This window comes from Nannospalax galili, unplaced genomic scaffold (assembly GCF_000622305.1).
Source record: "Nannospalax galili isolate Female #2095 unplaced genomic scaffold, S.galili_v1.0 scaffold564, whole genome shotgun sequence".
NCBI lineage: Eukaryota > Metazoa > Chordata > Mammalia > Rodentia > Spalacidae > Nannospalax > Nannospalax galili.
The window spans coordinates 160488-174893 of NW_008350327.1; the positions used below are offsets into that span (position 1 = coordinate 160488).

At 40.2% G+C, this 14406-nt stretch overlaps 1 gene segment (V, D, J or C); it reads right to left on the minus strand.

Moving 5' to 3' along the window:
• Nucleotides 1-8317: 8317 nt before the first annotated feature.
• LOC103745605 lies at nt 8318-8737 on the minus strand. The segment is given in 1 exon segment: nt 8318-8737. A coding segment is annotated over 1 exon segment (420 nt).
• Between the last annotated feature and the right edge of the window lie 5669 nt (nt 8738-14406).

Genomic DNA, 14406 nt, shown 5'->3' on the forward strand with positions numbered 1-14406 from the left:
GCCCCAAAGGCAGCATCCTGCAATCATTGGGGAGGGGAAATATGAGAATGTGTTGTGCATGTTCCTGTCACTGGAAACAGTGTCCTGTATCCAGAGGCAGGAAAGAGACTCCCTACATACCATTATGATTTCGAGGTGAGTGAAACAGTGGGAAACTCTGCAACATGGTGTATGACCAGCCAATAGATGGAGCCAAAGTACAAGGAAAGGAGGTAGTGGGCCAGCAGGCCAAGAAGGAATGGGAACAGAGAAGGCAGTGTGCAGAGATGGCACTTAGAATAGCCAGTGAATGGGGGGGTGTGAAACAGGAAGGGGGGGAGGGAGGGAGAGAGAGAGAGAGAGAGAAATCAAAAAGGAAAACAAGATGTTAGGGGAAGGCAAGAGTTGGCAGGAGTGAGGAAAAGGGAAGGGACAGGAGCTGAGGTAGGGAAAAAGTTTTGAGAGTGATGGGGAGGCAGGTCTGACTCCCAGGTGGACATGGGCAGCACAGTGACTGTGCTGGACAATTCAATGGCCATGGAAAGCAGTGCTGTCCAGTGGCCTTGAGTGAGGTCCGGGAATGACCAAATTCAATTGGAAAGGAGATGAAAAGAAAATGGAGGAGAGCCAGAAAGAAATGAAGGGAAAGGATAGAGAGAAAGAGAGAAAGGAGAGGAGAGAGAAAGGAAGGGTGGGAGTGTACCTTAAAGCCAAATCAGTGGGGTTTGCAGAGGCCAATAATAACAAGCGGGTCCAGATGTTTTATATGCGAGGTCCCTTGAAGTAAGAACTGGATTTTGGCACCATCTGATAGGTAAAAAGTAGCCAGAGAATGAATGGATAGAGTTGATCAGGAAAAGGCACCAAGATGCAGAAAAAACTATCAGTGAGATAGAGTTTTATTTCACACAGGACACGTTCCCTTCAGGGAAGGGAAAATGTCAGTGCATGGATTGTGAACTGGGGATTTTATAAGGGGGCTTCTGGGTGCAGAAGGAGGGAAGTTTTGGGGGGAATAGGCAGGGGAAAGCAGGAAAAGTGGGGCTCGTAAACCCAGCTCCGTTCCATCTGCCAGCCAGGATCTGGATAAGAAAGGGTTAATTTTTTGTCCTCTTAAGATAAGGGAAAAGCTGTTGTTCTAAAGAAGTTCCTGAAGTCTCTGGTTAAAAGGTGGAATCTGCTTATCTTGTCTTCAGAGATCAAAGGAAAGACAGGCTTCCTTTTAGAAGAGTCTGCTTCCCTTGACTTCAAAGACTAGGGTGCTTATCAACTCGGTACCCTTTTCTCAGGGTCTTGAGAAATACGAAGTCCATGAGACCCTGTTGGAGAAGGGGAGGGCTACTGCAGTTTGAAACCCTAATATAGAAGAATGCTGAAAAACTGCTTAATGTGGAAGGTACCCTATTTGTGGCTAACAAAGAGCCCTTCTTGCCCAGGGAAACCTAGGGAAGATATTTCATTGATTAATCTACATACTCACTCATAGCTTTCTACAGTCTTAGTCCAAATTGGACTGGCCACTGTGTTATGGAGTGCGGGATCCCTGGGAAAATACCACTCAGACTCAAAGAGTTCTAAATCGGCTGAATTTATTTAGCTTGTTAGCCACTGCACTCTCTGAGCCAATTTAGAGATTGCAGCACTAACAGGGAGGAGATTGGTGGTTTTAAAGGTAAAAACCACAAGACATGAGGCATTCTAGTTAAGCAATTACAAGGTGTTAATGCTTTACAAGTTATCTGGTTTTTCCTTTGAATAAACATAGTGTTTGTGAAACTTAAGATAGTTCTGTGGAGCCAACAAGCAGATGTACAAAAGCATAAAGATAAGTACTACTGCAGCATCTTGAAGGTGACACCATTGTGTGTGTTCAGCTAAGGGGGAGGTGAGGAGGCTTCCTGGAATTAGCTTTATCAAAGGTCAATCATGCCTCATTCAGGGGAAATGAGAGAGAGAGGCAGTAACAAGATGGGGTTGCTCACCCTGCCACAACTCCTCACCCTGGGGGCAGACATTGACATTATCCATGTGACACTGCATTTTAGGCATTCAGATTGCAAGAGTTACAAGGCCATGTAGGCTTCTACTGAAGCTTCAAAGGAACACCTTAAGATTATGCAATGTATTGTATGTGCAGTCTCTGCACACAGTTGAACTGAAGACATTATTTTAAATGAATTGAATGAATCCTAAATTGCAAAACAGAACTGAATAATTCATAGAAGCAGGGATACGGGATGTTTGCAGAAAGCAACAAATAATATTTGGCATCACTTTGAGACAGTTGCCATGTGGGCTGGCAACCCATGTGCATGGACACCCTTTGGGTCTCACATTCCAACACCATGTGCCTCAGTTGCTGGATGTGAAAATACAGGATTTAATGATTGTATTGATCTTTTAGTGTTCCTTTGTTCAGCTCCTTCCTTGCTTTTCCCAAGTCCCTCCATTATGTAAATACAATGTTTACCTTGTGCCACTGTGTATTAAATGTGCTTAACTTGCTTTTCATTTTATTTTATTTTTCCTTAAACATAAAATAATATTTTTTTCATTTTTTATCGAACTTGTGAAATTTCCATACAATATAAATTGATGTTATTTATATCCCCTCTCCTATCCACACCTCCCCTTATTGCCCTCCACTCAATTTAATGTACTCTGTGTATAATAAAGCCTATAGAGTCTAACTTGGGTCCCCAAACTTTCCTCAGTCTGGGTTCATCCACTGACGCTTGCATAGGACTTGTGCATGCTGTCACCATTGCTGTGAGTTCATATGAATAGCTGACTAGCTGTCTGAGAGGACCACGACTCCAGCCCACAAGAAAGGACCACAACTCTAACTCACAGGAGGGGACCACCTCTCCAGCTCACCAGAAGGGAACCACCACTCCAGCTTCTAGGAGAGGACCCCAGCTCCAGCTTTGAGGAGAGGACCACAACACCCACTCACTGGAAGGAACCACAGCTCCAGCTCACAGGAAGAACCACAGCTCCAGCTCACTGGAGAGGACCACAGCTCAAGCTCACAGGAGGTGACCATAGCTCCAGTTCACAGGGGCGAAACCACTGGTCCAGCTCATGGGAAGGGACCAGCACTCCAATTCACAGGAAACACCACAGCTCCAGCTCACAGGAGGGGACCACAGCTCCAGCTCATGGGAAGGGATCATGACTCCAGCACACAGGAGGGGTCCATAGCTCCAGTTCTCTTTCTCTTCTTAAGTTCTCAGCCTCTCAAACTAGTGGTTTTCTCTGCATGTATGTAAGTACATTCATGTCCTGCAATGCCCAGGGAGGTCAGCAGGAGGCATTGGATCCCCTGAAACAAAGCTACTTCATTTGACTGGTTAAAATTTTGCTCCTGTGGTTAAAATCTTTCAGATAAAATCCTCAGGATAGAGGGGTCAGGCCCATGATGGCCCGGTGCCTGGGCTCCTCTCCTCTGTGCAGATCCCTACTAATGTTCTCTGCTACTGAGTGGCACCGCAGCCACACCAGTTTGCTACAGACCCTTGGGGAAGAAGGCCACCATGGTCACACTAAAAAAGCTCATGAAGGCCTAAAGTTATTCCAACAGCAGTAGCAGCAAACACCTCCGCCATTATTATCCAGATGGCTGTCTACTTGTGAGCTTTTTGAGGAACCATGTTATAAACGCACAAGGGCAAAGTCCATTTCAAGACTCTCCTCTGATATCTTTTTATCTTTGGTAGCAGTAGGCTTCCACAATCATCTGCAACCTATAGGGAGCGACAGCTGTCCCCACTGGGCCATAAATGTTCAGAGCTTCCTTATAATATCTATCTACCTAATTCAACTTGGCCATAATCATGTTGGATTCTATTGGGAATTCTGACTTGAGGTTCCTCAGTCCATGGCAGCAGTCAGATGCTTGGACACTTTGGTCAGTTAGGGCCTGGGGTTGCAGGAATGGCTCCCTGCCACAGGGGCTTCTCCTTCACCTTCTGCTCTAGCTTCAGCTCCCCAAGGAGAGGTTCAGCCATGTCATCGGTGGTGATGAGCTTGACCAACAGCTGCTTGATGAGCTCCGGGGTCTGCTTCCACTGGCACTTGGACTGGCAGCTCTCTGTCTCCAGGCGTGAGTCTGCCTTCTTGGTCGCCATGGCAGCCTGGCCAACGCAGTGCAGGCCCCATGCGTGCCACACCGGCTCAGCACTAAATGTTTGTCTTTAGCCTCAGGAGATAAATAAAAGCAGACTTCTGAATAATGTTGGATTGTTAAGATTATGGAAACTTAAAGTTAGACTTAGTATATTTTGTATTAAAGGATAATTTATGGAGTTGTGTTTGCATGGCAAGTTGACATCAGGTGACTAGTCTTGTCAATGTAAATAGATTTAGAATTCCCTAGAAAATTGGTTCTGCTCACATCTGTGTATATTTGCTGTAATGTCCTTTCCAAAGAGGATTGATTGACTGGGTAAGACTGACCATTAATGTCCCATTTGATGAGCAGGGTGTCTAGACAGAAATAAGTGGGAAATGAAAGCCCACCTAACACCAGCAGTTGCCCCTTCTCTCTGCTTCCCATTCACCATGAGATATGGAAGCTTCCTCACCACAAGCTATTACCTCCACAGTGTTCTGCATCAAATGTACCCAGAAACATGGAGTCAAGTGACTATGCACTGAATTCTCTGAAACTGTGGAATCAAATAAATCACGCCTCTATTTAATTATCTTTATAATAACTATTTTATAACAATTAAGTGCTGTGTCTGTCTTCATCAGGGGAATTTCTTTATAGATTGTTTTCTATTGTTATGCCTTTTGTATGGACTTGGTATCAGTGTAATATTTGATCTTTACTATAGTTTGGAGTTACACCTTTCTGATTTTATGAAATAGTTTGAATACCATTGTTGCCAGATCTTTGGAAAATCAAGCAGAATGTACAGTTTAATGCATCTGACTTTGGGCTTTTCTTTGATGAAATTTTTTTTAATTGTTCCAGTCTCAAGCCTGAGTAAAGTGCTGTTTAAACAGAAGTGTATCGATAAAATAGTGTAGCTGTAATAAATTTTGGTAGGTCAAATATGTCTAGGAATTTATCCATTCCTTCTGTATTGTGCAATTTTTGCATTAAAAATCTAAATTATTCCCCAATGTCCCTTTTGAATTTTACTGGTTTGTGTTTTAACGTCTCCTTTAAATTAATTTATGTTTTGCTAAATTGTGTCTAGCTGTCTTTCTTTCTGTTTTTTGTTTTTTTGTTTTTTTGTTTCTTCAAGAGATTTCTGATCTTATTATTGTTTCCCCCAAAATTAGCTCTTGTCTTCACTGATTCATTTTCATTTTTACTTTATATTTTTTTTATTTATTGTGTGTGTGAGGGTAGAGATGCATGAATGCCAGGGCACACATGGGAAGGTCAGAGGACAATAAAAGTTAGATTCCTCCTTTTACCATGTAGTTTCTGAGTTTGAACTCATATTGTCAGTCTCTGCTGCACATGCCTTTAGCAGCTGTTGAGCCATCTTATTGGCCCCTCACTCATTTATATTTGTCTTAAGACCCCATTTTATTAATTTCTATAATAATATAAATATTTACATGTAGTGTTTTGGGATTTGACTTGCTACTTTGTTAATCTTAAGGTGCGTCGTTAGCCCATTTACTGTAGATACCAATTTTTCTCATGTGTATGTTTGTGTGTCTGTGTGCCTGTTCCTTTGTATGAGTGCTGGTTCTTATATACCATGGCACATGTGTGGCAGTCAGAGGAAAGCCCTGGTGTTGGCCCTCACCTTCATCCTTGTTTGAAGCAGGTCTTCCATTGCTTGCCACATTGTATGTGAGGCTAGTTGACTCCAGAGTTTTGGAATTTCTGTTTCTGCTTCCCATCTTGTCACAGAAGCATAAAGAATACAAGATGTGCCATTGCACACAGCTTTATGTGGTTCTGAGGCTTCAAACTCAGATCCTTAAACTTGTAAATAAAGCACTTTACTCACACTAGCCCAGTGTTTCTTAACATAATTATTCATAGTTATAAATTTTTCTCTTAGAATTGCAGATACTATATCCCTAAAGTTCCACATTTTTAATCTTAATTGATTTGGGGATTTTTTAATCTCCTTTCTAATTTCATCAATGACTCACTGTTATTTAATAGTACACTGAAAATTTTATGTATTTATAAAGTTTCTATAGGTTATATTGTTATAGAAATGTAACAGCTCTAGAAATGGTAACTTGTAACAGGTTATCACTTGTCTTGTGGTCTAAAATCTGATTTGCTTTAGAGAAATTTACATATACACCTGAGAACAATTTGTACTCTGTAGCTGTTAGAAAGAAGATTCTGTAGATATCAATTATGTCAGTTTATTATATGCTGATGTTTAACCCTGTTTTTACTCATGATTTGTTCATCTGAGTGACTTGTCTATTGATGAAAGTGATGTACTGATTTAACATACTATTATTTCATCTGGAATTACTTATCCATTTGTGTCCATTACTCTTTATTTTATGAAATTTCATACTTTGATGTTCCATATCTATATATAACAATTATATCACTACATCTTCTTGATGGACTACTTCCTTTATTAAAATACAGGGGCCATCTTCATCTCTTCTGATTAACTTTCTATTGAAGTGTACTTACCAAATTAATTATGGTCAAGCACACATGGTTTCAACTCCTATTTTCCTTTTGTAATTGACTTCTATCTTTTTCCTTGTATGTGTTTCTTGCCAGTGATCGTGTTTCTTTGGGATAACAGAGACTTGGACCTTATTTTTTTATGCAGATGTTAATTACTGTGTTAAGACCATTTGCATTTAGGGTTATTATTGAAAGAGATTTATTCTTTTTGCTGATTGTTGAGGCATTCTTTACTTTTCTTTCCCTTCTATATGTATGGAGGGTTTGTTGTTTACTACGTTGGACATATTGATTCTTTACAGCTCATCTTTTTTCATCTATTCGTCTCATAAAATATATTCTTTCATGAGTTCTGATAAATGGATCTATTTTTCTTCCTCTTCTCTTTGTAGATGCTGTTAAATATCTCCTAGAACACTGTCTAGATGAGTATAAATTTTCTTTAGTGTATATCATGAAATATGGTTATTTCTCCATCAATTTTTAAGAAGTAAATTTTCTGGATAATTTTTTGCCATCTGTTGTGATTTTCCCCTTTTGTATCTGATTTTGTTCATTTGGATTTATTCTTCATTTATTTGTATTTATCTTTTCAAAGAACCAGCTCTTAGATTCATTGATTCTTTTATTATTTCTTTTACTTCTAATTCTTGGATTTCTACTATGATTTTTTTATTATATCTTCTCATCTTCTGGGTTTCAATTTGGCTTCTTCTTGCCATCCAGATTCTTGAGTTGTATCATTAAGTTATTTATTTGTGTTCGTTCCAATTTTTTACTACAGGTACTTAGAGCTAGCTATAAACTTCCCCATTAGAACTAATTTTAATGTATTGTAGAGGTGGTGTTGTGTTGTATTATCATTTTCCTTTAGTTCCAGAAATACTTTTACTTTTTTCTTGATTTCTTTTTTAACACATTCATCATTCAGGAGTATATGGTTTAATCTCCATGAGTTTATTTAGTTACTAGAGCTTCTTTTTCCAGCTGATTATAAGTCTTATTGCATTGTGTTCTGATAGAATATATGGAATGTTTCAATTTTTGTACTTGTTGAGGCTTGTTTTGTGAAACAGTATGTCAACTTAAAGAAACTTCCGTGGGTTGCTGACTAGAATGTGTATTCCTTGGTGATTGGGTGGGATAGTCTATAGATTGTTATGCCCATTGATGTATTATTTCACTTAATTCAGATGTTTCTTTGCTTATTCCTTGTCCAGTTGATCTGTCTATTGGACACAGTGGAGTACTAAAGTCACCTACTATTACTGAGTTGTGGACAATATGTGTCTTGAAGTCGAGTAGTACTGTTTTTATGAAACTGGGTGAACTAGCGTTTGGTGCATATGTATTCATGATTGTAAAGCCTTCTTTGTCACTTATTCCATTCTTCAGAATGAAGTGAGTTTCTGTAGCTTTTTGGACTAACTTTAATCTGAAGTCTACTTTGTTAAATATTAGAATCAGGGTTAGACTGAGTTTTCATTTAGATTTATGCCTTTCATTGCTGTTGCTGAGAGAGCCATTGCACACCTTTCTCTTGTTGGAGATGGAATACCAAGATGGGTGCAGTTGATGATGCCAGAAATTCATGGCACTTGAGTCACAGCTGAGGCACTCATGGTCCAGAGCTTTCAAGGGCACCCAAAGTTCATTAGCATAGTCCTGTTACACAGATGCAGTGTGTTTTGCTCCTCTTTAGACAAACAATATATTTAGCAGCTGGACCATGTCAAACAGGAAGGTTTTTGATAGAATCTGTAGCACTGTGTGAGGAACATATAAAGCTTGCAGGCAGTAGTAAATCCCAGCATCTTCAGCCTCCACCTTACTGATTTTCAGTGTGAAATCTTTCTCTGTTCCACTGCCACTGAACCTATCTGGGACTCCAGATGCAAGTTTGGAAGCACCATAGATAAGGAGCTGTGGAGACTGGCCTTGCTTCTGCAGATACCAATTCAAATAAGTATTCCCATCATTATACAGGAGGCTGTAGCTAGACCTGCAGGAGATGGAGGCTGGCTCTCCAGGGGCGACATTCAATGACAATGGAGTCTGGGTCATCACAACAGTATCACTAATGGAAGCTGAAATAACAAAAGAGAAGTACAACGTCATGTGGAAATGTCATACAAAGTCTTTAAGATTCCTGTCAGGATACATATTTCAAGTGGTATCTTTATCTTTATATGCAATTTTGTCCATATAATAAGTACTTTTATTCACCACACAAGTGAGGAGAGGCCTTCAAAGGATTAGTGAGGTAACTTACACCATCCCTTCCCATTTCTTCTGTGTTAAATCTTCCCACTATCATACTCCTGTTTCATATGATCTCACAAGTCCATCCTAGAGGACAAGAACTGTCATAGTTCATATGTGAAAATACTTGGACAGCAGGTGCCCTAGAGCTCACCATCTCTCTCCATTCTCCTTTCCCATGCCCTTTTCATTCTTACCAGGAATCCAGAGCATTAACAGCCCCAGGAGCTGAACAAGGACTCTCATTTTGAGAAGGTGAACTGACTAGACTGATTAGTCAAGGCAAGATTACAGCTGAATTTTTATCTCAGGCATGCAAATGATGGTCCTCCCTAGGGAGCAATGTGCAAATACCATGGTGGATGAAGCAGTATAGATAGAGGAACAGCTGTGCGGGCCTCTTCTGCTTGCCAAATATTGTAAAATATCTTCTACGTCAGGGGTGAAAATGGTAAGACAAAATGTTTGGTTGATGGGAGAATTGCAGGATACTAAAACAACAGTTGTGTGGAAACACAGTGCTTGTGGCCCTGGCACACTTAACAAGACTTCACTACAAGTAGATTGGAGGAAATGACAATGAAAGAAATGTATCCAGGTCATTCTCTGAGAGTGCAGCAATCATGCCACTTGCCTGTCTCTCATTAATCTCAATAGTGAAGATTTGCCGCCATTGCGAGTGCTGACCTGGGTGCAGTCAGAGAGGACACAAGGTAGTCAGTGTATGCTTTGGTGCCTATCTGGAACCAAGTTAACTTTCAGAGAATATTGAATACAGGAGTGGACTTAGGGACTGCATTACTTAGGATGAAGTGAATCAGGCTCCACATGAACATAAAAGTAAACAAAATTGCTAGGAAAATGTATCTCACATTGTCTACCATAAAAACTTAAATGTGAAAATGAAAAATTTAAATAATATCAATACTTCATGGATCTTAGGAAACTCTGGGAAGAGGTGGAAACATTTCTCATCCTGGTACCTGATAATGCTTTACAGATGTTTCTCAAACACATTGCTTTATATGCTTTTAACACATATAACATTTATGTGACAATCATACCACCACGAAGTGATTTTAACATCAGATTTTTGACAGAGGGTAGAAACCCTCCACCTTACATGTGTAGAGAGCTCTTTGGAAAATTGTGAATTACACCAATAATAGGCATGACACTATTTCACCAGGAGGCACACCTTGCATTTGTACTAATAGAAAACCACTGGCAAAAAATGATCCTCCAGCACTTTGTATAGCACTTCCTGGTCCTATAAATTCCAGTCAGGATGGAAGATATTTTTAGATCTGTCCCCACCTGATATCTCTATATGAAAGTGTGTTAAGTTTTTAACAGTAAGGAATTACTATCCAGTTCTGGAATGAAATCAACAGTGAAATTAACATGTATAGTATGAGGGACCTTAAAGACCTCGTGACCAACAAATCAAAGGGAGACAATGCATTCCTGGCACTGGAATTTCATTCAATAGCTTTGTTAGTTAATTTTCTCACTACTGTGATTTTAGAGCTGTTCCACGTCCACTTACTTGAGAAGCTTGAGACCCTCTTCTGCCACCAAGTAAGAAAAGCAACAGGGACCAGATTAAAATCCAGGTGGGGAAGAGAGAAGTGATATCCTGAAGGTAGCCTGGCAAAGCTGATGGTCACAGAGGCATCTGTCCCAGACCCACCACCTGATCAGAAAGGCACTATATTCAGGGTCCCAAGAAAATGATAGAGTACCACTTACACCCTTGCTGTCCATGAAAAGGACAGTGACCCTGTGTTCTATGACAGGAGGAAGGTTGCTTGAGAGTGTGTCCAGACAATAGCACCCCCAGATGTCTAGGTGATAAATAATCCCATGTATCCCCAAACATGATCGGTGAGAAATTGGTTCATTCATTTGATGGAATTCTGATAAGAAAGTTAAACAGGCAAATACCTTCATCTGCAAGGAAACACTGGTACCTATGGCAAACATATTAATGATGAAGCCTGGCCCCTTTGCCCTCACCAGAGTAAGAGGAGCAAGAGATAATGTTATGAAACTGTTCCCATGTTCAGGAGTTGTGTTGCTAAAACTCCTTCCCTGGGGAAGAAATGGAAGCAATGCCTAACTCCTCCTCCTAAGTTTGCACCAACTGAGGTATGGAAAGCAATGAGCTTTATTTGGCTTATTTACTGTACGATGGGTAACGGGTTACTAATAGGGGTGTGGGTGCTACTCCCTAAGGACACACAAGAAAGTCTTCACTCAAGCATGGCTGATGGCATCCTCATACCCCATAAATGTCCCCCTCCTATCATCTTTCCCAGCTTATACATTCCAGGTTTTTCCCCAGGCCATATGTAGTTAGGGCTGAATAGCCCACTGAGTGTTGGAAGTTGTGGCCTTATATTCAAGAGAGTTTCCTGTGACTCTTGCTGCCCCTCATTCTATGTAGTTGTATGAATAGTTAACATCCTTACTTGTCATAATCTTTGGCAAGAAGGCACACTTGAGCTCACGAAGAGGAGGTCTGTCGGATTTAGTGGACAATCATATACAGGTGCCTCTGATGCTGTACCAGTCAGAGGGTATCAAGATGAAAATTGGTCTGCACAGACCAAATGGGGAATCAAACTTTTAAATAGCAAAAAAAAATCATTTTCTCAGTGTTCTGGAGGTTGGACAATCCAAGATCAAGTACCAGCAAATATTCATTACATACTCTATTTTAGGCTGCATTCCTAGCTGATCAGCTCCAAGTTGGATTCCCACCAAGAGTTTTCTGATAACAAAAACCAAGGACAGAGAGCTCCTTGGTGCCTCTTCTTCTCAGGACAATAGTAATACTGAGTTAGCTGACACATATAATACACCATACACACTTCATTTTCTTCATAGACAATTTCTCAACTACACTCACATTGAGAGCAAGACTTCGTTATATAAATCAGGGGACATAATTCTTTCCTTAAGATATATATCTGGGAAACTAAGGAAGCTAGACAAGAAAACCAAGTGGGGTTTTCCAGCAACAAAGTACAAAGTTCAGAATGAGTTTTTCTGATAACACAGCACACTGAATTTCTTCCTTATGGCCTTGTTCAGACCACAGGTCACGTTCAAGCCTGCAGGTCTACTGTTGACAACTGGATGCTATCCCTCTCTTTTTTTGTATTTGTTTTTGACACAGGGCCTCTCTGTAGCTCCAGCTGGCCTGGGACTTGCTATACAGACTAGGCTGGCCTCCATCTTACAGAGAGGCCCCTGCCTCCGCCTCCAGAAGCCTTAAGCCACCAAAACCGGCCTGTTCACTATCACTTTCACTTTCTTAGAATGTTAAAATGGCCACTCTGCTTTTTGTGGCATTTGTCTGCTGGGTCTTTCTATGGCAAATATCTTACAGGATTTCAAAGGCTCAGTTCCCCAAGGTATTCAGGACTGAATCTCTTCAGAGTTACTAATGAAGATGATTCTATTGAATCCATTAGAAATGACTTCATAGAGAACACAAAGTCCACATCTCAATGCTCCAGTAGCTATACCAGTTGGAGGTGAACTTAAAGTCATTCAGACTTATTGACCAACAGCTGGAAGAGTTGTGAAATGAATTTTGAGTGATCCCCATGAGTTTTTAACTACCACTGCCCAATAAACTCCTCTTCTGTAGCAACAATGTCTGTGTCTGAACTGAGCATTAGATCAGTCATTGACAAAAGGTGTATATGCCAATTGAGAACTTGAAATGTAACAGTGCAACTCAAGTGTTTAACTTCCAATTAAAACAAAATTTAAATGTATATTTTCATGTGTGGCTAATATTTATCACGTGATACATTATTTTAGCTTCAGTAGTCAGTGGTCTGATTCAGACAACCAGGCTAACTGCTGCATAGTGTTTGCCCCATATTCACTGCAATAGTAATCATCAGAGTCAACATCCAACACATTCAGATCCACTTGACACATGATTACTGCTGGGCGAGGGAAAGTGTATCTTCTTAAAGGGAGTTATTCTAGATAGGCTGACTAGACTCCAGTGGATTAATTTGTACTGACAGGCATCTGGGTACAAATACTTGACCAGATGGGAATTAACATATATGACAGAATGCACGAAATCTTGTAGGGGGGACTTTGGGGGACCTTGGAAGGAGGAGGGCGTCCAAATTTGAATATGATCTATTATATGAAATCCACGAAACTCAATATAAATATTTTTTAAAAATAGTTGTGCTAATATTCATATGGTACAGCTATCAACAATTAGTAAGGAAAGTCCCTTAACAGTGTGTGATGGCCAAAGCCGAGACTCAGAACTTGTCAAAATAATTCTTTAAAATATGTTTTGAAGTCTACTTACTATTTGCCATTTTGTTACTGAATTTTCTGTTTCATTAAAAAATATTCAAATTTATAGCTTTGCACTGTAGGTTCTGTGGCTGCATCTTTGTAGCACAGAAGAAAATGATGATTTGTTCACTCTAATTTTTTTGTTGTGGAAAGTTTTTATTCCTCCTTCATTTTTAGTAGATAGTTTGGGCCACTATAATAGTCTGGGTTAGCAGTGGTGGTCTTTCTGGACCTGAAACACATCTTTTCAGACTCTTCTGGCTTTAAAGATTTTTAAAGCTTTCTGTTGACTACCTGGTGTTATTCTCATTGGTCTGCCTTTATAAGTTCCTTTCCATGATAAAAACTAATTAAAGAAATTTTATAAGTACTAAGCCAGCTCTACAGAGGTTTCTAGAATACTTTATTTTTAATCTATGTGTTTTTATATGATGTCTGTGTTTATGTGAATGTGCATGTGTGCTTATTCATGTGTAAGGGTGTGTGTACTCATGCCTGCAGAGTTCAGAAGACAACCTTGAATATTGTTACATTCTACCATGTTTTGAGAAATCATTTATTTCTTTGTTGTTTGTCACTGTAGGCACCAGGCTAGCTGGCTTCTGAGATACAGAGGATTTTCCTGTCTCTGCCTCCCACCACACTACAGGAGGGCTTGGATTACAGACCAACATTATCACTATTTTAAATGAGTTCTAAAACACTAAACACGGGCCTCCATACACAACACATGCTTTACCCACTGAACTATCTCCAAGTTCAGAGAAACATTTAACCAAATCAGCCTGATTTGTGAGGCTGTGGGAAATGGGGGGCAGATTGGATCAGTCTATATGCTCTAGAAATGGAGAAACTGAGTGTTCCAGTTTGGTTTCTGTTGTTGTGATGAAATACTGTCCAAAACAAAGTTGGGGACGGGAGGCTTTATTTCAGTTTTCAGGTAGTAGTGCCTGATTGAGGGAAGCTGTGGCCACTCCTCAAGGCAGGTCCTTGAAGCAGAGACGACAGAGGAACATTCCTTACTGGACTGATTCCTCTGCCTCATGCTCAGCTACTTTTCTTATACCTGTCAATGAATGGCAACAACCACAGCGGGCTTGGCCATTCTACATCAATTATTAATCAAGAAAATGCACCCTACACACACACACACACACACACACACACACACACACACACAC